This window comes from Delphinus delphis, chromosome X, assembly GCF_949987515.2.
Source record: "Delphinus delphis chromosome X, mDelDel1.2, whole genome shotgun sequence".
Taxonomy (NCBI): Eukaryota; Metazoa; Chordata; class Mammalia; order Artiodactyla; family Delphinidae; genus Delphinus; species Delphinus delphis.
Genome location: NC_082704.1, coordinates 27,543,447 through 27,566,713, shown reverse-complemented (window position 1 = coordinate 27,566,713; position 23,267 = coordinate 27,543,447). Strand labels below are relative to the sequence as shown.

Below are 23,267 nucleotides of genomic sequence, written 5' to 3'. Positions count from 1 at the left end.
GAGAGGTTGGAGGTTGGGCTGTCACAGGAATGATGTGAGAGCCAAGGTGTAAATTAGGAAGAAGCATGACCCCGTGGTCTCATGAAAAGTATGATTTTCCCTTTAGCTCTTAGCTTTAAGAAAGGTCAGTGTCTTGAATGTGATTTGTATGTGGGTTTTTGTGCCAACATTTGTCCTGAAAAACAACCTTTATTAAAATGTGTTTGTGTCGGGCTTCCCTGGTGGCGCAGTGGTTAAGAACCTCCTGCCAACGCAGGGGACACAGGTTCGAGCCCTGGTCTGGGAAGATCCCACATGCCGCGGAGCAACTAAGCCCGTGTGCCACAACTACTGAGCCTGTGCTCTAGAGCCTGCGAGGCACAGCTACTGAGCCCGTGCACCTAGAGCCCATGCTCCGCAACAAGAGAAGCCACCGTGATGAGAAGCCTGTGCACCGCAACGAAGAGTAGCCCCCGCTCGCCGCAACTAAAGAAAGCCTGCAAGCAGCAACGAAGGCCCAACACAGCCAAAAATAAAAATAAATAAATTTATAAAATAAAATATGTTCGTGTCTATTTTGCCAAGTCGGTTATACTAACTGAAAAGATGGCCTTCCCTCCCCTAGCATCATCATCAGATTATATTAATTCAAAGCTTCTTCGGTACTTGAGTTCCTTTTGGGAAAGAGGGAAAGAAATGAGCTGGTGAAAGGTAATCATACGATTGAGGAAAGACAAGGTCATAACAAAGTCAAATACTCTTGACATGAAACTTATGAAAAAGTTCCTTACAGTTATGGTTCCTTTGTTGCCATGCTGTGTAGGGTCCCCCTCTAGAAATCTCTAGTCTGCAGTGGTGACGTTTCTCATTTCTTACAGAATTTATCAACTAAAGTAGAAGACAAGATGAAATGATCCGAGACCACATATACCCATACAGGGAAATTCTTCTGATATAAATGTGACTAGATGGGCTTGCACACTTTAATGTGCAAGAACACTTGTGCAGTCGCTTTGTTGGAAGAAGATGTGGTATCAGAGGGTCTGACAGATGCATGGAAGCCAAGTGGTGCTTCAGGTTATAACAGCCTCTGTGATCAACTTAAACGTCTTGGGTTCATCCGCCTCCCGCTCTAGACCGTGAGCTTCTCAAGGGCTAGCACACAGCCTGGACCTTAGCAGGGACTCGATAAGTGTGCTCTACCACCAAACCCACTTTCTTTTCTGCGTTGCCGGAAGCAGCATGTCCCCAGTGGCCATTTTGAGCGCAAAGTGTTATTTTGAGATCTCTGGAGAAAGCGCTCCAAACCCTGCTCCAAATGTCTGAAACAAAAGGGGAGCTAAATCCCTTAGGGGGTCTGGAGACATTCCCAAGGGAGGGAGGTGGGGGAAGGATGGGAAGGAGAGACTTGCGGAGTAACCCCCTCTTTTTGAGTCTGTTCCTTCTTTTCTAAGATGGTTGTCATTTTCAATAAGATTATGTTCAGATGCCACTGAAACAGTCTGATCACAATACTGCAAAAATCAGCTTCTAACTTTTGGGCTAAATCATTCTCCTTCATAAACCAGTCGTTGCCGTGCTCCGTCTGGCACCAAAACTTAATGTGGAGAAGCGGGTGGCAGTGGGAGATTTTTGAACTGGCTCCGTGCCCCACTGCTAAGCCTTCTGCCTGCTCTGCTCTCCCTCCCAGTGTGATACAGAAGGGATTCTGTGAAGCCAGTGTTCACTTCAGACTTGCAGAAGAGACATTCTTAGAATTCTTAAGAACTAGTTTCTAAAAGTCGAAAATTTACCAGCAAACGAGTGACCTTTGGTGTAATATCTAAGCAAAAGTAACCCAGGCTGGGGCCTCCCTGGTGGCGCAGTGGTTGAGAGTCTGCCTGCCAATGCAGGGGACACGGGTTCGAGCCCTGGTCTGGGAAGATCCCACGTGCCGCGGAGCAACTAGCCCCGTGAGCCACAATTACTGAGCCTGCGCGTCTGGAGCCTGTGCTCCGCAAGAAGAGAACCCGCGGCGATAGTGAGAGGCCCGCACTTGCCGCAACTAGAGAAAGCCCTCGCACAGAAACAAAGAGCCAACACAGCCATAAATAAATAAATTAATTAATTAAATTTTAAAAAAGGCAAAATTCCTTAAAAAAAAAAAGTAACCCAGGCTGATTTTGCACTGTTGACACGGAAATATTACGCGATTATGATTGCTTTTTAAAAATGCAATTGAAATGATACGGTTAAGTTTCTAATGAGAGCATAAACCGGCTTACTAGTAATGTGCGCTTGTAAATACATGAGTGGTTGGAGGGTTGACTGTATACCTGCATATACATATTTACATATCATTTTAGGGTCGCAAGCTTGGTTTTACATTTATACATACATAGTTAAGATGATGAAAGATCAGTCATCCTGTACAGTGTATGTACAGGGACCACCACAAAATCATAAAGTCTTAAAGTGTTTGATGCTGTTAGGGACTCCCAGTAAGAATCCATTGCATCCTCTCTTTGTACCAAGAAGCAGACTGTAACCGAATCTGTACTGATGAGTTCCCTTTTTCAGTCTCTGTCCTTTCACTCTATGTTAGACATCAGAAAGTTATCTCCATTTGCGCAATTGTGCATTTCTTCACAATTTGAGGGTTTACACGTGGAAGTCTATTTAGATTTGGTCCGAGTGGCCTGAGTCTGGAAGAGTGTACTGTGTCCTGAACCATGGCACAAAGGTTGACATTTAAAACTTTATTTTTTGGGGATTAGGAAAATATTGACTTATTTTCCTTTGGGGGACTAATATAAAGCTTACTGTTTCAATAAATGTATTTCAATGAAAGAGATTTGATTTGAAGAAAAATATGAAGTATATGATAGTGCAGAAGTTGTGGCAGAAATCTTGAAGATTGTACCATGAGTAAGTCGAGTTTGGGAGACACTTAAGAACAGAAAAAGGCTCAGTAGTTGGAAGACTTGGATTTGAATCCCGATTCTACCGCTAGATGTGGATAGCTGATCCTAAGCTCCGAGCCAGTTTCTTCATGTACGAAGTTGAAATGATAGTATTTTCCTTGTCTATTTGATGCGTTTTGGTTAAGAAACAGGTAGAATATATATTGAAAGTGTTTTCTTAAAGACTGCAGAGTCATCTTGGAGTGAAACAACCACCAAAACCCTAATAATATGAGCAGCAAGTTATTTCAAGAGAGCTCAGGAATCAGTGAATGAGAACTTTCAAATGCAAACCTTTTTTTTTTTTCCCCTGCATGGTGAAAACTGAGTAGGTTCCAAATTTAGGCTGACGGTTTTCCTGTCACTACTTAGGAAGAGAAGACTGAAACATATGCTCGCTTCTCTTCAGATTATATAAATGCTTTTGCCTTTTACTTAACACTGCTACAGAACTTATAGAAGGACGCAGTGGGACCTTGCTATTATTTGGGTGTTTATGAACTACTGATTATTATTTAAAATAAATTTATTTATTTTTGGCTGCATTGGGTCTTTGTTGCTGTGCATGGGCTTTCTCTAGTTGCGGCGAGCGGGGCCTACTCTTCGTTGCGGTGCGCGTGCTTCTCATCGCGGTGGCTTCTCTTGTTGCGGAGCATGGGCTCTAGGCACGTGGGCTCAGTAGTTGTGGCTCGCGGGCTCTAGAGCGCAGGCTCAGTAGCTGTGGCTCATGGGCTTAGTTGTTCCGTGGCATGTGGGATCTTCCCGCACCAGGGCTCGAACCCGTGTCTCCTGTATTGCCAGGCGGATTCTTAACCACTGTGCCACCAGGGAAGCCCTAAACTACTGATTATTATAACACAGTTTTCTTGCGTTAGGAAAAAGCACCTTTTCAGGCCAATCAGTGCATGAACTGGCAGGAAGGCAGTACCCAAACCTGAGAGAAAGACCCTTTTTGTGTGTGATGGAAGGTTTATTTCGGGTAACCCTGTAAGTCTGATAATCAAATCATAAAGCCGAATAGGAAAGTTAGATAAGGGTTATGTTCTAGACTGCCGGGCAGAGCTGCCATTAAGTCATGGTAGGTAATTCTAAAAGTCAAAGGTTTTCCTTGTCTCTGATGCCAACAGAGTTACAGCTGAATCCTACTGACAGCTCGAATTGTGCTTTTAATTCCGGGGAGAGGGCTGGAGAAACAAATGGGGATTGGAGGTAGCTGGGGGATGGGAGGGGGCCCTTAATCCTTCTCTTTTTCTTTTTGTAAAAATGAAGCCTGATTCACGGGCCTAGATCTTCTTCTAGGGGAAGATTTGTGGGACCCAGAATAGCCACCCCAGCTTCTTCTGCAGTTGAGCTACCCCTGACAAAGGAGTAGGAGTGAAGACCGAGAATGCTTAGTTGAATCAGTTTTCTATGAAAAGTGAAAGCTCGTTTTCTGTAACATGAATATGTGGCCTTTGAAACACAGGGAGAGCTGGAAGTTTCATTTTTAGAAGGCATATACTGTACGTTTCAACAAGTGATTCATTTTGACGTATCCTTTAGCATAGTAATTTGACAACTAGGTTAGAAAGCTGAAGGAGGATTTTCTTTTTCAAAGTTACTTGGAGCAGGTGCCTGTGAAATTATTGTGCAGAGAAGATTAGCAGATGCTAATTCAACAGGTTAAACAATGAAATTGGAGGACTGTTTTTGCAATCTGTATTGGGAAGATAGTTGGCACCGAAAGCAAAACTTTGAAATTCAGTTTCTAAGGCTTGCCTTTTTTTTTTTTTTTAAATCGGGGTAGTTGTTTTACAGTGTTGTTAGTTTCTACTGTACAGCAAAGTGAAGTGGAGTTCCCTGTGCTATACAGCAGGTTCTCATTAGTTATCTGTTTTATGCGTAGTAGTGTGTATATGTCAGTCCCAATCTCCCAGGCTTGCCTTTTTAGATGGGACTTTTATTCACTTAACTTCTCTGAGAAATTGATCACAGACTCTAAGTGTTAGGGCTCAAGCTTCACTCACAGTGTCCTTTCACTTGGGTCCACGAAACATGGTAGATATGGGACAAGGGGGTCAAATGTTCCTATCAGAAAAATCTCTGAGTTCACAAAATAGGAGTCTTTTTCCTTTTATTTCAGCTTGTTTTGCACGGGTATCCGTAGACATGATAGGGATGATCTGCTTCATTTGATCTCATGGGTCAATAAATCCAAATTTAAGACTTGAAATGAAATATATCTTTGTTAGGATCTTTTTCCCCCAGATTTATTGAGATATAATTGAAAAATAAAAGTATATATTTAGAATGTAAAGCGATTTAATATACGTATACCTTGGGAAATGATTACCACAATCGGAATTAATTAACACATCTGTCACCTCACATGGTTACCTTAGCAAATTTCAAGTATGTAATACAGTATTGTTAGCCATAGTCACCGTGCTGTACATTAGATCCTCAGAACTCACTCAACTTATAACTGAAAGTTCGTACCCTTTGACCAACGTCTCCCCGTTTTCCCTCACCCCGCTGCCCTTGGCAACCACCATTCTCCTTTTTTTTAGATTCTACGTATAAGTGATACCATAACTGTATTTGTCTTTGGCTCATTTCACTTAGCATAATGCCTTCAAGATTTATTCGTGTTGTCGCAAGCAGTGGAATTCCTTCTTCTCTGTGACTGAACAATATTTCATTGTATATGTGTACACGTCACGTTTTAAAAATCCATTCCTCTCTTGATGGATACCTAGGCTGTTTCCATGTTTTGGCTATGGTAAATAATGCTGCAGTGAACATGGGAGTGCAGATATCTCTTGGAGATAATGATTTCTTTTCCTTCAGGTATGTACCCAGAAGTGGGATTGCTGGATCATATGGTAGTTCTATTTTTAACTTCTTGAGGCACCTCTATACTGTTTCTGTTAGGATCTTTTAGACTTGTTGAACACTGATTCTCATTCGTTAGAGTGGTTTACTCTTACTAACTAATCTTACAGAGGAAACTCTGTGACGCCCTTCAGATATGGAACTGCGATATAGCTGTGACCATGTATAAAAACGGTTCTCAAAGGATGGTTTGGATACAGTATACTGGAGACTGCCTCAAATACTATGTACACAAATACAAATATAACCCCTATTCCATTTTGCTGTTAAGTTTTAATATATCTTAAATTCAAGTTTTCTTTATACAGTTTTCATTATAAAATTATTAAGAAAAATAATTTAAGTAAAACGTTATTACTAGAAATCAATAATATAGACCCGCCTGGGTTTACAGTAGTGTGTTGAGACATGGCTCTGGTAGAATCTGAATATCTCCAAGTTCATTCAACACTAATGACTGGTTGTCTACTGAGTGCCAGGTACTGTTCTAGGTGCTAGGGTTATAGTGGTGAACAGATGAAGGGAAATCCCTGCCCTTAAACAGGCAGAGCCGTAAAATAGACAGTGTATCAGATCAGGGTAAATTCAGTGAAGGAATAGATGATAGGAAGGTAGGTGATGGGATCCTATTCCAAGTTCAGTACCTTGAACTTTAGTATCTTGCTGTATTTCTCAGGGGAGGAAAGGCTATATGAGGTGGAAAGAACAGAGCTTTGGAGTCACAGAATCAGGTTTGAATTCCAGCTCTGAAGGTGGGCAAGTTACGTAACCTGTTCTGAGTCCAGGATTTCTTCATCCGTAAAATGGGAACAAAGATTTAATCTATTTCATAGGGTTATTATGAGTCTTATGTGAAAAAATGTGGAGAAAGCACTTGGCACGGTGCCTGGTATCTAGAAAAGGCTCAGTAGATGCTGTTATCACTCTTATTAAATCAGTCACATCCTGGATTTCTCAGGGTCACTAACCCTGCTCCTTGTAACCTTGGCCTCGGGCTGTGGCCCTACTATCAATGGCCGGGTCACCTGGAAGTCCCACAGGGATCCCCTGACTTTGCCGCCTGGAACCTCATCCTTTCATGCCCTGCCCATTGGATCAAGCACCTCCAGTACCCATGCCTGCCCCAGCTCTTTGGAAACTTGAGATGTCCTTTGGACAGCGTGCCTGGTACCAAGTAGGCACAGGAATGTTGCTACTTTTCTCCCCTTTAGTTACCCAGTGAATAGTGCATACTCAGTAAATATCAACTGACAGGCTTCCGTATATGCCACTGTTTGTTTTGCCTTAAATTCGATAAATTGTTGGGTGGCACACGGATAAGCAGAGTACAGGGCTGTCTCTCCTGAACTCTTGTGTTTAGCAGAGAGATCTGTGTTTGTACGTATGCATTTGGTGTGTGGGTCTAATTATGGAGAATATTTCCCTCATAAAAGTGTCTCCTTTAATTGCTGAGTATCAATAATCCCTTCTTTGGTGAAATAATGTATCTTTGACACATGATGAGGAGGAACTACTCTCTCGTGAGTTTGACAGTATTAACTTTCTTTTCGTCTCTCATTAAGGAAAAGACCAAAGTTGTTGAGCCCTTGGACTATGAGAATGTTATCACCCAAAGAAAAACCCAGATTTACAGCGACCCCCTCCGAGATCTGCTTATGTTTCCAATGGAAGATATATCTGTGAGTTCACAAGCACTTCTTTAAAGAACAAAACTGCATTTTTCAAGGCCGTTCGTAGAGCGAGGATGTTCTTTGTCTTCTAGATCTCGGTGATAAGTCGTCAACGCAGAACGGTGCAGTCCACTGTACCAGAAGATGGTGAGAAGAGGGCCCAGAGCTTGTTTGTCAAAGAGGTAAGAGGCTCAAAGGCCACAGAAGAAAATTCATCATTCATTCATTTTAAATATACTGTATTTAAAATACTCTTTCCTGGGGAGATCTGTATGTGTATGGCTGATTCATTTTGTTGTGCAGTGGAGGCTAACACAACATTGTAAAGCAACCAGACTCCAATAAAATTAATTTAAAAATTAAAAAAATAAAGTACTCTTTCTTTAGTGTAAATGGAAAATAAAATTACTAGAACTTAACTGACCTACATAACAAGTCTATATGATGTGATATAGAGGATACAATTTAAATACTTTCACAAGTAGCTTGTATTCGTAGTCTTTTTTTTTTTTTTAGAAGGCAAAGGACGTTGTTTACTTTTATTTATTGATTTATTTATGTGGCTGCGCCGGGTCTTAGTTGCTGGCATGCAGGATCTTTCTTGCGGCATGAGGGATCTGTGGTTGCAGCATGCGCGCTCTTAGTTGCGGCATGTGGGATCTAGTTCCCTGACCAGGGATCGAACCCAGGCCCCCTGCATTGGGAGCACGAAGTCTTAACCACTGGACCACCAGGGAAGTCCTCTTAGTCTTTTTTTTTTTTATTTGAATAATCTTTGGACTTGGAGTCAGAGTGTCCAAGAGAACATGTGAATTGGTATTTATTGCCACCAACTGGTTTAGGAAGACACGGTTAATCCCCAAAGGAAGAGCCCAGTACCAACATTCCCCAAATGATTTTTAAAAGTCTGTCAGCCTATTACCAGACATAAAAAAAGCAGATATACATGTACTTTTCCTACATTTCAAATTAAAGATTCTTATTTTCTTTCAGTGTATTAAAACTTATAGCACAGATTGGCATGTGGTAAACTACAAGTATGAAGACTTCTCTGGGGACTTTCGAATGTTGCCATGGTAAGTTTAGAATTTAAGGGAAACTTTCAAGAGGACAGTTATTAGACATTTTACCTTTTTTCAAACCATTTGTGAAGCTTCTCAATTATAACATATAATAAAGCAAAACCTGAAACACCCAGCATGTTTGGTAAATGTATTTTGGGTAATTGGATATATTTTAACTTTGCTCATTGAAATGTTTTCCAAGATGGACGAGTTCACTTTTTGGCTTTGGTACATCTATATTGACCATAAAATCATCTTTCTTTGATTCTGGATAATGTAGTGAGCATTTTCTAGTGCTGTCAGTGAAGAAGCTAGAAGACATTTGGCTCAGTTTGATGGCCCCAGACATCTCTCGACAAAAGTACATCTCTTTGAGTTGCGTTGAAGGGCAGCCGTGAGCGCCCCGGCCCAAGATCCAGACTGTCAGGGTTCAAATCTTATTTCTACCACTTCGTAGCTGGATGACCTTGGGCTAGTCACTCAGTCACTTGAGCCCTCGCTTTTCTCCCCTTTCTCATCCATAATACTATTAACCTCACAGGGTATCATACGGGAGATGTTTTGGAGAAATAAGACTTGGTGTAGCCTTCTGTAGTTTTCAAGGCACTTTCCCAGACGAGAAAACTGAGCCTTAAAGATGTCCTGTAAAGCTGAGTCCTAAGATGATCAGTCCAGGGTCATACAGCAAACAGACGGAAGAGCCAGAGTGACCTGATGTTGCTTTTAGGCCTGGGAAGGATAAGGTCCCACCACCAGTGACAGCTCTGGCACACATTCCTTGCAATTTCTGCCATTTGGGCTTAGTTATGTCTTCGCTGCTGGCTGCACATGTGGGAGTCCTTTTACAAAAGGTAATGCAAGTTTAGTCAGAGGGGAGAATCTGACTTCAGAAAGGAGAAAACAATTTCTCCTTCTTATGTCTTGGCGTTTCCTTGGTTGTGAAAGAGAGAAGTCTACTCATCTTGCCTTTTTTTTTTTTGTCTGTTCTGCTTAGTGTCTAAGACAACTCTCTTGTATTTTCAGCAAATCTCTGCGACCAGAAAAGATTCCCAATCATGTATTTGAGATTGATGAGGACTGTGAGAAGGATGAGGTAAAGATGGAGGCAACTGCGCTGGTTTCTTCAAGATCACTTCTGCTGAGAGATTTCCCTCAGAAAAGATGAGGGAAAGAATTGTTTTTGAATGATCTGGGGCCAGCTTTCAAGCTGACGAGTGTCTTTAAAAATTTTTTTTTTTAGGGGGCTTTCCTGGCGGCGCAGTGGTTGAGAGTCCGCCTGCCGATGCAGGGGACGCGGGTTCATGCCCCGGTCCGCAGGGGACGCGGTTTCATGCCCCCGTCCGGGAAGATCCCACATGCCGCGGAGCAGCTGGGCCCATGAGCCATGGCCACTGAGCCTGCGCGTCCGGAGCCTGTGCTCCGCAACGGGAGAGGCCACAGCAGTGACAGGCCCACGTACCGCAAAAAAAAAAAAATTTTTTTTTAATTGTTGCATTTCCAAATGGAGCTTAGGAAAAATCAAGTGAAATGGGCTGTGATGTGTGTATAAAACATGTTTTCCCACCTGTGGGACGCGCCTGTAGAGTTGCTTTTCCCGCACTGGGCATGTGGCATGGTGATTCATCTGGCCTGTCCTGCCTGATAGATCCCTCTTGGGACAGATGGCCCGGATGTCTGTGACATTTTGAGGTGCAGTTTGACTGTTTATGTAATGCAGAAAACGTTCCCAGAAGACAGTCCATACGATCCAGTAAATACCGAGTGCCTACTGTGTGCATGGCACAGAGCCTTTCATCCTGTAGTAACAATTTCAAGTTTCATCAGGCATCTTCACGGTGGGGGGGTGGGGGTAGGGGGAACTTTATGCTTTGGAAAGTGAGGCAGGGCCTAGTTCGTGCCCCCCGACTGTTTGATTAGATGCCAAGCCAGCTGCTGTTTTTATTGATGGTTTTCGCTCTATTTCAGGATTCCTCATCTTTATGTTCTCAGAAGGGCGGTGTGATAAAACAAGGCTGGTTGCATAAAGCCAATGTAAATAGCACCATCACGGTTACCATGAAGGTAAGAAGTAGTTATTATATTATTTCATCATTTTAAGGATATTGCCGTGACTAGCCTGTCTGGAAACAATATTTCTTTTTCAAACTTTCTTACAAGGAGCCCTAGCCAAAAAAAAAAAATCTTTAGTGAGAGGATTCTCACAAATGTATGGAATTTAAGAACTCTGACCCTCAGGATGAGTTTAGAAGTACACCTTTTTAAAGAAATGTAATTATTACCTTCTGAATCAGGATGTTTAAAAAGGAGGCTGTCAGTTGAATGAAGAAAATAGCTTTGAAACAAAAAAGGCATCAAAGGTTCCTGTGTGAACATGAATGTAAATGAGCAGGCAAATAGGGTACTCTGTTTCTTTAGCAGATATTAATTAGGTGCTTATTAAACGCTGTTCACTGTGGGGAACATATGGCTCGCTAAGATGGGATCCCTGGCCTCCAAAAGCCTCCAGACTAGATAAGAAACATACCAAATTAACTACTATACCAAGCGGGACCTTAGTGCTGTCAGAACTAGGGACTTCTGTAGTCTGGCCAGAATAGTGAGTTTGTGTACGGGGTTTGTGCGTGGCCTTGAGTGCCTCGGACATGAGGTTGGCTTTTGTTCGGGAGGCTGTGGAGAACCATTAAAATCCGAAGGTAAAGCTAACAAGCTACTTGAAGATTCTGAGCGGAAAACCGAATTATTCTCTGATACCAAATATAACTGTCCTTCCAGATATTCAATAGAACATCATGTGGTTTGCCGAGGATGATTCACACTTCCATTAAGTATTAAAGGTCATTCTATCTTTCACACAGCCTGCAAGCAGAAACCATGGTTGTCTACCAAAGGGAGACTCAAATTTTATCTTAATTTAATATTTTGCCTGCTGCTTTCCATTTAGTGGTCATGTCCTCTTCTCACTTTCATTTTCAAGCCCTGAAAATAATGAATCCAAGCGGTAGGATGCTTCCTGTGTGTCTCTTGCACCTAAGCCTGGGCCTTGGCACGTGGTGAGGATAAGAAAATCCACTTACTGATGACTTAATATGTGCCAGGCACCATGCTGAATGTTTCATATTCTGTATCTCTTTTAATCCTCATGGCAGCCCTAAGACACAGGTATTATTATTATTCTTGGTTGACAAATGTGGAAAGTGAGGCACAAAGAAATTCAGTGATTAACCCAAGGTCGTATAGCTTCGAGTTTTCAGAGGTGGGATTTGAACCGAGGAAGGCTGATGCCTGAGCCTCTGATCTTAATCAGCAGCACACTGTTGATGCTTCCTAGCTGAGTGAGCGAGACTCAGGCATTTATCGTATTACCTATCAGAGTTACCGGGTTCCGAAGTGCATGTGTGAAGGTGAAAATTCTGGGCAGTTTGTTAGAAAATGCTTCTAACATTAGGGGTTAGGGGTTAGGGGAAAATGCTTCCCCTAACCTTCTCAAAATATTAAAATGCTTTACCCGTACTTAAGTTTTAGTTCAACATTAAGTAAATATAATGTATGGAAATCTGGATTTCTAAAACAAGACATTAGGAAGTTAATATCTTTACAAAACAATTCACAGGATTCCTTTCAATAGCGAGTTATTCTAATGACTTTAAATTATAATTTGCTTTACATATAACTTTTTTAGGAGTTCATATATTGTAAATCAAAATACAGTTGTCTGTAAAAAGTGCATGCTTTAAATTTTCTTTCATAATTTGTGAACTACAGATTGGTTAATATAGTAGGCAGAATAAAGACCCCCATGCAAAGGTGGCCATTCCTAATCCCTGGAATCTGTAAATGTTCCCTTACATGGCAAAGGGGAGTTAAAATCACTAATCAGCTGGTAGGGAGGTTAGCCTGGATTATGCAATGTAATTATCATGGTCCTTTTTTTTTTTTTTTTTTTTGCGGTACGCGGGCCTCTCACTGTTGCGGCCTCTCCCGCTGCGGAGCACAGGCTCCGGACGCGCAGGCTCAGCGGCCATGGCTCACGGGCCCAGCCGCTCCGCGGCATGTGGGATCCTCCCAGACCGGGGCACGAACCCATGTCCCCTGCATCGGCAGGCGGGCTCTCAACCACTGCGCCACCAGGGAAGCCCATCATGGTCCTTTTAAACTGGAAGACGGAAGCAGAAGAGGAGAGTTGGGGAAGGAGATGTGAGGGCAGAAGCAGGGTCAGAGAGAGATGCTGATTACTGGCTTTGAAGCTGGAGAAAGGGCCAAGAAATGGAAGCTGGAAAAGGCAAGGAAGCGGATTCTCCCCTAGAGCCTCCGGGAAGGAGCACAGCTCTGCTCTAACCTTGATTTTAGCCCAGTGAGATCCATGTCAGACTTCTAACCTCCGGAACTGTAAGCTAATACATTTATGTTGTTTTCAGCCTCTAAGTTTGTGGTAATTTGTTACAACAGAAATAGAAAAGCAATTCAATCAGTTAGTCAAAGATTGATTGTTTAGCTTTTGTATTGTCTACCCCTGAGATTGCAAACTCCACTGCTTACAAAGGCCAGGCAGGAACCATAAATTCATGAAGCAGGGCTGGGGTGGGGGCGTGGGGGGGTGGGGGGTGTCCGAGGCAACCTGGTGACCACGTGGCCCGGCTGAAGGGGACAGCTGCTGCTTGTTTCCAGCTAATTGTTGCTCTGCTGCTGCTGAGCTAGGCTCTTTGCTTTTCCTCTTTTCTATCCCCAGCTGTTCATATTTTGGCCGCTTCTTTCTTCTTCTTCTTCTTTTTAAGTGACATATAATTCACATAACATAAAAACACTTATTTCTTTTAAAACCTCTACCAAACAGTAGGCAGAGGAAGGAGAAGAAGGGTAAGCCAATTTGGTCGTCTGTGCTACACAGTTCTTTAAAAAAAAATGTGTGAGGAATAATTTGAAATATAAAGGCCGTTAATGAGCTTTGGGAATTGTCTCTGGTTATGGAGTTCATTTATCCCAGCTATTCTTTATTCTGGATTGTGGCTCTCCATTTTGGATTTCTGGGAGCTGGAAATACACCCCGTGTTCTTCTGGTTTCACCTCCAGAAGGTCCAGCCAGATTCAGTTAAAGGCGTCAGGGATTTTGCCAAGATATTTTTTTTCCTATAAGAACTGTGTTTGAACTCTTATTTAGTTTAGCATCGTTGAAATTCGCGGACACTTGCAGTGTTTACTGTGCCCTCTCTCCCTATGTAAACAGAGGGCGTGTGAGTATGGAGCAGGGCAGGGAGAGGATTGGGCATGGGTGGCAGTTTCGTCGTCGTCAGGCTGGAGGTTGGAGCGAGGGCCAAAGCAGAAATCCAGGCGCATGAACTGAGGTGCACTGGAGGCCTCAGGCTTGTATCCCTGGGTGCCCTGTGCAGGATGGGGGATCGTACACATTCTTCCTGCTTCAGGCCTGGATTGGCTCAGGCATAGACAGAAGAACTGCAGTAAAGGGCTGCAAAGTTCAGGAGACATTCTGAAAGGAAAAATTCTGCCTATCTGTTTCTGCCATGTACATCTTTGAAGTGAAGCGTATTAGTGCCTCTCCTAAGCAAATGGGAAGATGATTCACGTATGCTGTTGGCTGAGTCACTTTCCTGATCGTGGTGGCAGTTTTACCTTTGGTGTATCCAGAGTCCCCTGCCTGCAAGGAACTCCAGCCCACACTGATGACAAGCTTTGCTGGCTTCAGCGATGAGCACCACAGCGCTAGAGCTCGCAGAGTTGAGAGCAAAGAACCGTTTCTATTAGGAAATTCAAGTGTTGACAGCCCCTGCAAATACACAGCAGACTAACCGGGAAGCTACAGCAGAAGGATCTGGGTATTAATCATGACTCATTGGCAAGTAACAGCCTACGGGAGCCGTGCGTCTTCCCTCCTATTTTATCTGCACTTCTTGGATGCGCTGTGGTTAGACACCGGCCTGCAGATCCTTCTGGGGATGACAGGATTAAAGCAGGGCAGCTTGGTGTCTTTTAGAGTGAGGTGTAAGCTTACAGATCTTTATTCACTTAAAAATTTCTGGATATTAAAAACTATGTAGAATCAGTCCTTTGGAAAGTTTGAAATCACGCATGACCACTTTACACTGTTTTTTTTTATCAACAAGTCCGAGTCCTTTTCCTGGCCCTTTTGACTCTCAGAAATAAGGCAATCTAATAGCCCGGAAGGAAGAGAGAGAGAATCATGAGAGGTTAGAAAGAAAAAAAACGGAGGAAAGAGGGTTAGAAAAGACTCCACAACGTCCAGGAGATAAAAGGAAATCAGAAGACTCCTACTTTATAAGTTCTTTTGAGAAGGCAACCACATGACCTGCGATGCGACGTGAATAATGTAGCCAAAGTAATTTGTATATGGGCCGCTTTAGAAAGTTCAGCCCCTCCCTAACTAGCTGCCAGACAGTTTTGCAAGAACATTCAAGTCGATGGTGACGGGCTCTAGGGAAAAGGGGCTGGTGAAGAAACTAAGCTGAGTTCTTCATATTGGAAGATTGGAAGACCCTGATTTATGGAATAAACCTTTGTATTTTCCCCAGTATACACCTTTCCACCAGCTAGGTCAGTTTAGATATAGTCTGCACTATTTTCTGCAGTTGTCATTATTTTCCCAGAAGTGCTTGCTGAGCTTCCCCATTATTGGCTGAGAACTAGCCGTGAGGAACCCAGGCTACAGGAGAGCTGCTAATGATGTGTGTCACTCTCCAAGTCACAGTTCTCAGTGCCCGAGCATGTCCTTTCACGGAGGCGGCTGTTGGCCACACGCAGCTCTCGCAGAAGCTCTGTTGGTTGTCTGGGCACGGTGACCACCTTGCTCAGCTCATAATTGCTTTGTTCCCGGTGTTCATGTTAAAACAAGACAGGCCTTGTCATAGGTGATTAATTTCCCCAATTTGTACCTTCTAGATAATGAGAACACGCCCCACTGCCTCTCTTCAGCTCCTGGGAAAGTTTTGGAGAGAAGTTTTAGATAGCATAGAGAATAAACAATCTCTCAGGCAGAAACTGCAGTCCTAACAGAAACCTCCATGCTCTCTTTCCCAAGTAGCTGCTAGAGACATCTGCTTTTCTCAGCTTCTCTCCATATCCGTGAAGGAATTTAGTGTGGACTAGATAGCTCTGATATTGGACGTGACCTTCCCATGCATGGTATTTAGAACTGTTTTTCCTAAGGGGTATAATGATGTATGGAATAAGGAAGAATCTGATCTTGACGGTGGTTTTTCATTTTAAAAAAATCTGCTATAGATTCTTGGCCAACCCATTGGGACACCCACCTTTATGCATCTTCTTGGCTCAATTTGGTCACATTTCTCAAGCTCCCTCCTCCCCGTTCGTAGCAATTAAACATTGAAGTGTCTGGGTATGTTATCAGGGTTGCAAGTTCAACTGCTTGATGTATGACTCACTTCTGGTGCCCTCCTTCCCTCCCTCCCTCCCTTCCCTCCTTCCTTTCTTTCTTTCCTTCTTTTCTCTTTCTTTCTCTCTCTTTCTTTCTTTTTTCTTCTTTGCACAAAACAGAGCCATTTGTTATATATCCAGAGTCTAAAAGTTCTCACTTATTCTTTGACTGTTACGGGAGGGTTTTTGACCTTCTGCAGTGGGGGAACAACAAATCAAAAGAGGATTTTACCTAAGAAAACACAGCTGATGTTAAAATAATTGCTGGGAGGCCAAGGTCACTATGTTTACTGGAACAAAGAGAAGAGGAAATCTTTTATTTTTGATATATTAATACACTGTACGCTCAAGTCTGCTAGTCTGTCTCTCACAGCTAACAAACGGATTACACTCATTTTACCGGGTAAGGGATTTCTCACTAATTTGTTTTCTTTTGCTTTTTGTTTTTGCGGTACGTGGGCCTCTCACTGTCGTGGCCTCTCCCGTTGCGGAGCACAGGCTCCGGACGCGCAGGCTCAGCGGCCATGGCTCACAGGCCCAGCCGCTCCGTGGCATGTGGGATCTTCCCGGACCGGGGCACGAACCCGTGTCCCCTGCATCGGCAGGCGGACTCTCAACCACTGCGCCACCAGGGAAGCCCTAATTTGTTTTTTTTGTTTACTTTTCCCTCATTCGTTGGTGACTGTTAAAAACCATTTATTAGGGGCTTCTTACGTGTCAGACAGTATTAGGAATCAATGAGTTCATCATCACCAAGTATATCTTGAATACCTTATTAGTACAAGGTGTTGGCACTGTGGAGGGCAGAGAGAAAGAGAGGTGTAACACGTAGAGTTTAAACCTGTTTGGGGAGATGAGACACACAATAATAATGTATTGTTTCAAGGTGGTACAGAGACCCAGTGCTATATGAGTCCAGATCTGTGATCTGGGGTCAGAGAAGGCTTCTTGAAGGAGGTGGGGCCTCCAAGGAAGGGAATCAGAAAGGAGGTGAGTGTGGCAGGCAGTGTGTACAGGACAAGTGTGTTAGGTGAAGTTGGGTAGTCTTGGGAGATGGAGTCGATTTGGTCCTTTGGTATTGCCCCGTGCCTCAGTTTCTCCTCTGTAACATGGAGATGATAACAGTAATTACCACACGAGGCCATTATAAGGATTCACTGATGTAATATGAGAAAAGCACTTAGCCAGAAACTGTAACGTAGTAGGCATGCCACACATGTCACAGATTGTTATTATTTTGTATTATTAGTAGGACTGTGAGAGCACCTTGAATACCAGATCAGGCACGGGAGCCTTACCACGTGGGTAACTGAGGGTCATTGAAAATTTGAGCAGGGCCATGCCATGCTCTAAGAAAGATAATTTGTCTCTAATGAGAAGGGTGGATTGTAGACCCCTCCTTTTAGACTTTGCTTCAAACTAAATAGTTAAAACATCTCCAGTGCCTAGATATGGTAGAATTATCAAAGAAAAGCTATTTGAGTTTTAACCAGTCTCCCAGACAGTAGACCTATATAATATATTAAAACTTGGTAGGACTGTAATATGATACAGTGGAGAGTGATGAGTGATATATCAGGTTGCCAACCTACTGGTAGGGGTATTCGGCAGGATGACGTTGCTGACATTCTGGTATAATTAACTGCAGTTCAATTTTCTGATAAGTCGTGGGGTTTTCTTCCCCACTGTTTCTTTCATCTTCGCTTCGAACAGCTCTGAGACCCAGTGTGTCTCCGGCTTTCTCCTTTTCCTCGCTGCCTCTTTTTTCCTGTTCCATCAGAGACATGAGTCAAGTAAGTTTCCCCTGCCCCATTTCTACATTGCTCCTGGCCCACCTACTTGGCCAAAGCCTTCAGACCATCCTTTCTCAGGGCTCTTGGTTCATAGAATTTAGCAGTAAATAATTACCCTCTAGGGAACACATGTAGGTAAACACCTTTGAGATTTGTTATATAAAATGATAAAAGGCTGTCCTCATTTTGAGGATGCTAGGTGCTCGAACTTTCTGGCCTTCCATCTTTGATTCAACCGAGTGACAAAAGGCCTTTGTTCCTGCTCCAGAAAGGGTCATATGGTAAGTGTTCAAAAGGTTGTCGTCCAGACAGCTCAGGGCCTTCAGGAGACTTGGCAGGACCTGTTCCCAGAGAATTATCTCCTTTGGCTAACTCTCTATTTTATTCTTCTGGGTGGTCTGAGTGGGCCACTCATTAGGAACCATGCCTCTCACTGAGTACGGTGGGGAATTTTCAGCTGTGTTCACCATCTAGGAAAAATAATAAAGGTGCGGAGGAGGAAAAAGAATATGGGCGTTACAGAGAAACACCCTTCTATTCGATGAAACCGCTGGAGAATCTGTACTGGAGAATGAATTATTCATTCATTCCTCGTTCATTTGCAAAATTTTATTGCTTTCCAGGCGCTGTTACAGGTACTGGGGATACAGCAGTGGATGAGACTTGGACCTTAACGGTTTAAAAGAGGCAGACAGCAAATAAATAAATAGATAGATGAATAAGATATATTTGAATAGCGATCATTCTATGAAAAAGCTAAAATAAGTTGCCGCCATGAGGGCAGGTAGTCATAGAAGGCCTCTCGGAGGAGGTAAAATTCAAGTGAAGGCCTGAAAGAAGCTGTGGATATGTGGGGCAAGAGGCTTCCAGGCCAAGGGGACATGACGTGCAAAGGCCTGAAGAAGGTTTTTTGTTTGAGGAACAGCAGGTGAGCCAGTACAGCTGGAGCAGCATAATTAGAAATAAAACCCAAGAGGTAATCCAAGGCCAGAGCCAGCACATCATCCCAGGCTATGGGGGAAGGATTTGGGGTCTTATTCTAACCTTGATGGGAAGCCATTGGGAGGTTTGGGCAAGATTCTCTTTGTCATTGTCCTGTGATTCTGATTCCAGTTCTGCCATCGACTTGTCTGTGTGAACTTGAGTGAGGTCTTGGTCCCTCAGTTTGCTGTTAGGTAAAATGTGGATAATAATGCTTATCGTCAAGTGACATTAAAAGAATTAGCTCTTGGTTACAAAGGACTTGAGGCCTTCAGATGAAAGGTATGATATAGGGTAATTACCACTGTTCTATACAGTCATCATTTTAACAGTTGTCTTCTTTTCGAAATGGAAAAAAACAACGTAGACCGGTACCCTAAATAGCAACGTTAAAAAAAGCCCTGTTTCTGACTTCCCTTTTTGGTTCCATATGAGATTTAGGATACCCCTTTCTTCTTTGAAAAGTACCTTAAAAGCTTCCCGGAAGTAGAAACCCAACATATATCATGGAATATTAGAATGAGAAGACGTCTTCGAGATCTTACAGATCTGTCGTTGGGGCAGAGCCTGCTGTCTCTAGAAATGATTTTTTAAAAAATGTCCTTACTGTGAAAACTGAGTGCTTTAAGCCTGTAGGGAATCGCTTGGGGAGTGTGGCCCCCAGCTGGGAAGGCTGCTGTGTTATTTGTTCATTTTCAATAAAATTATTTGTAGATCATGAAAAAAAAAGAGGGTCTTACAGATCATTTGATCTGATCCCATCATTTTACAAGTGAGGAAGGAGAGAAGCCGAGTCTTGAGGACGGTTTCGCTGCTGGGGAGCAGGAATGCTGGGTGATAATCAAGATCGTATGACTTTCAGGCATCTGCTCTCTCCCCAGATTCACGAGCTGCCTTACCTCAGTGTCACATTTAGACATAATTGCAGTGTTACAGGAAGTGATTTACTGTAATTTCAGATCCCTTTCCATCTCTATTGTGATGATCGTGCTTTGCTAATATTGGCAATGGCGGCTGCCACAAAACATCTTTGCTTGGTGAGGGAGCTGTACATAAAAAAATGTTGCAGGCTATAATTTGACTGTGTGCCACAGATGTTTTGCTCTGTTTTCTCCCTTCCTCTGTTGCTGGCTAAGGACTGTGCCAATGGAGTCTACGGACTGTACCACTGAATCTATGTACTTTGAGTTTTAGATTTGATCATGGTTCAGATTCTAATCTGGTTGTAATTTTTTTTATGTTAACTTTTGCCTGGAAAATGTATTTTAATTTTTGTCATACATAAGTATTGTGATAACTTCTAAAAAGTGGTGTTTTGTTCATTTGAAATCAGCTCATTATGTCATTTTAGGTCTTCTGGTTCCATCAATTTAATAACAGCTATGAACCACTGTCATGAAAATAAGCAAACATAAATATATATATATATACACATATATATATGATCACTGTTATGATTAACATTTTCCTTATATATGAATCTAGGTTTCTTCATTATAGTTGCAGTAAACTTAAATGTGGGTAAAATGAGATCACACACACACACACACACACACACACACACACACACACACTTTCTGTGCCTTTGTATACTGATGCAGTAATGATTACCTGATTGGCATTGAAAAACAAAGTGGTATTTTCTACTTGGACTTCTTTCTGTTGATGCCATGTAGCCCACAGGGCCCCTCCCTGAAACAGAAGCAGTAAGCATTTACCAGTCTAACCTGTTAGGGTGTTCCTCACACTGGTATATTTTTGTCATTCATTCTAAGATCAGTGATATTTGAACAAGTCAAAAATAACTACAAGCGTATGATTTCTTTTTACTGGTTTTCCTTAAAAGAAATGCCCCTTAACCTATTTCTATATTTTGCTTACCCTCATGCCATGGAGAAATGAATTGTTGATATCTTAGATACTTTGCCAGGAGTTAAGTAGTTTTCAAGAATAATCTTGCCAAATAATACTCTTTCCATAATTAAAGTTCTTAAAATAGTCAGAGATCGTACTGGATTATCAGATGGGTGATTGAAAATGGCCAGCTTAGGTCTTAAAGCTGACTTCTGTGAGTAAGACAAGATGCATAGGAATGCGTTTCTTCAATATGATCACCAAGAGGCTATTTCCTAGTCTGTCTTCCCATTCCCGTCCTGAAATGATTTTAGATCTCTTAACCAGGGGAATTTTACTATAACAAATGCTGAACACAGCGTGCAGTCTGTGGCTTACTGAAAGAAGCATAGATTCATCAGAGAGCTCTGAATCCTAACCCTAACCCTTTTTCCACTTCCTTCATCAGGTCCAAGAGTCTTTTAAGGGAGAGTAGAGGGGCAGAATAAATGAATCAGGCTGTCTTTTCCTCCTTTTCCCCATTGCTGTGGGCTTCGCTGTGAGTTGTAGCAACAGGCTACTCCTTAACTGTTGTGAATTCCTAATTTCAAACGTGTGGCCCAATCACATTGGGCCTTTTGACTCAAATCTCAGCATACAGGGCGCTGAACAGCAACTGGTGGCATCTCACTGCTCTCAGTATTTCCCTGTGAGTGTGTTATAAGCTGGACTCTCGGCAGTGGGGACACTGGAGCAGCATAGGTGAGTGCAATAAGATGTGCAGGTGATAAGTAACTATATGATAGAGGGTGTGTGTGTGTGTGTGTGTGTGTGTGTGTGTGTGTGTGTGTGTGTGTGTGTGTACACACCCTTAGATTTGTGGGGTGGTGAACGAGATTATAAGAATCCAGTCATGGTTTGCAATTAAACAGGAGAAGGATGCTGTAGCGAAATGTAGTGATTCAGATACAAAACTGCTTTGTGAACTTTAAAGTGTTAAAACTTCTCCAGATACTTGACTGAGAGTAAACCACTTGACTTCAGGCTCTCCATCTTAAAACGAAATCAAGATAATGGTAATTCCTAATGACTTCCCCAAGTTGTCTGAAGATTGTCCAGATATAATGCGTGTGGCAAGCCCTTCAAGGTTTCTTGTTCAAATGCAATGTTTACATAACAAATGTGTCACTGCTGTTTTTTCCCCCATAGGTGTTCAAGAGACGGTATTTTTACTTAACTCAGCTTCCCGATGGTTCGTATATTCTCAATTCCTATAAAGATGAGAAAAATTCAAAAGAATCTAAAGGTTGCATCTACTTGGACGCCTGCATTGATGTTGTCCAGGTAGGGTTATTGATCAACTTTTAAGAACCTCAGTATTTTTCTGCCTTGGTTAATGACATCTGCATCCACCAAAACATTCATACTAGCAATTCAGAATCCTCTTCAGAGTTCCCACTCTCCCTCTGTGCCACTATTCAGGTGTTTACCCAGTCCTTTGGAGTCTGCTTCAGGGTGCCTCTTGAATCTCTTACCTTCTTTCCATTCTCACTGTCTTCTTCTGGTTCCCCCTTTTATCTTGTCTTGCCTAGAGTCTCACCTTCCTGCCTTCTGATGTGTCATCCGGCTTCCTAAGACGTAGATGCGGTCCTTCACTGGGATAGGTAGGGTGGGTGGGAGGGAGACAAAAGAGGGAAGAGATATGGAAACATATGTATATGTATAACTGATTCACTTTGTTATAAAGCAGAAACTAACACACCATTGTAAAGCAATTATACTCCAGTAAAGATGTTAAAAAAACAAAAACAAAAACCCTTTTGGCTGTTGATTTATTGTCTTGCAGAGTGAGCTCGAAATCTCTTACCAGGGCATTGCAGGCCGGCAGCGATTTGACCTTACTAACCCCATCCCCCTGCATCCCCATACACATTCTGTGCTCTAGTCACGCCAGGCTAAGCACTCCACTGAGTTTCACGCCTGTGTGCCTTTCTTACATTTGCTTCTCTGCTTGGCATATACTTCCCCTTCTGTTCCTGTTTGAATCTTATCTGTTAAGACTTGGCTCAAATGGGACTTGTGGCATGAAACATTTTTTGTGTTCTTCTTCACCCTCATGGAATTGAGCTCCACCTCCCCTGAGCTACCACTGTACTTAGCTCTGTGCGTTCCTTTTTGGATTACAGCGACCATGTCATATTCATGTCTGGGTCCCTTATAGTGATTAGCAGAGTTGCACATACAGTAGGGGCTTACCAAATGTTTGCTGATTTGAGTTACTTGAGGAGGCAGGGACATTAGGGTTAGCGTGGATGGGGTGGGAAGCAGAGGGCGGAGAGATGATTAAATAGGAAGTTGATTGACCGTGTGATAGGAGCCATTACTACAGAGCCGGGGTGGCCTGGTCGACAAGAAGGAGCACTGCATTGAGTGGAAGGCAGGAGATGTTGCTTCAACACCCTCAGCCTACCTGAATCTTAGTTTTCAGAACTGTAAAGTGGGATTAATAATATCTACTCGCTTTATCAAATGAGATTGTCATGAGGAGCAAGTGAAGACACACTTTAAAACATAAAATATAAGAGATATAAAGATCTATGTGAATAGAAGTTGCCTTCTTTTATATATATATAAATGTGACAGCTTTCTTATCTACTGAAAGAAGGCACATACAATTCCCAGATTTTCTCAATTAGCTCTAGTCCGGACTGACCTCCTTTTCTGGTG

The 23,267-nt window shown here is 42.6% G+C and overlaps 1 protein-coding gene across 2 annotated transcripts in view; it reads left to right on the top strand.

Moving 5' to 3' along the window:
- DOCK11 (dedicator of cytokinesis 11) overlaps nucleotides 1-23,267 on the top strand; it is a 189,857-nt gene that overhangs the window by 33,323 nt on the left and 133,267 nt on the right. For both annotated transcript variants that reach the window (XM_060002424.1, XM_060002425.1), the window contains exons 2-7: nucleotides 7,358-7,474; nucleotides 7,558-7,647; nucleotides 8,459-8,541; nucleotides 9,553-9,622; nucleotides 10,495-10,590; nucleotides 21,750-21,884. In XM_060002424.1, the coding sequence (XP_059858407.1) occupies nucleotides 7,358-7,474; nucleotides 7,558-7,647; nucleotides 8,459-8,541; nucleotides 9,553-9,622; nucleotides 10,495-10,590; nucleotides 21,750-21,884 (591 nt within the window). The remainder of the gene's footprint in view (nucleotides 1-7,357; nucleotides 7,475-7,557; nucleotides 7,648-8,458; nucleotides 8,542-9,552; nucleotides 9,623-10,494; nucleotides 10,591-21,749; nucleotides 21,885-23,267) is intronic.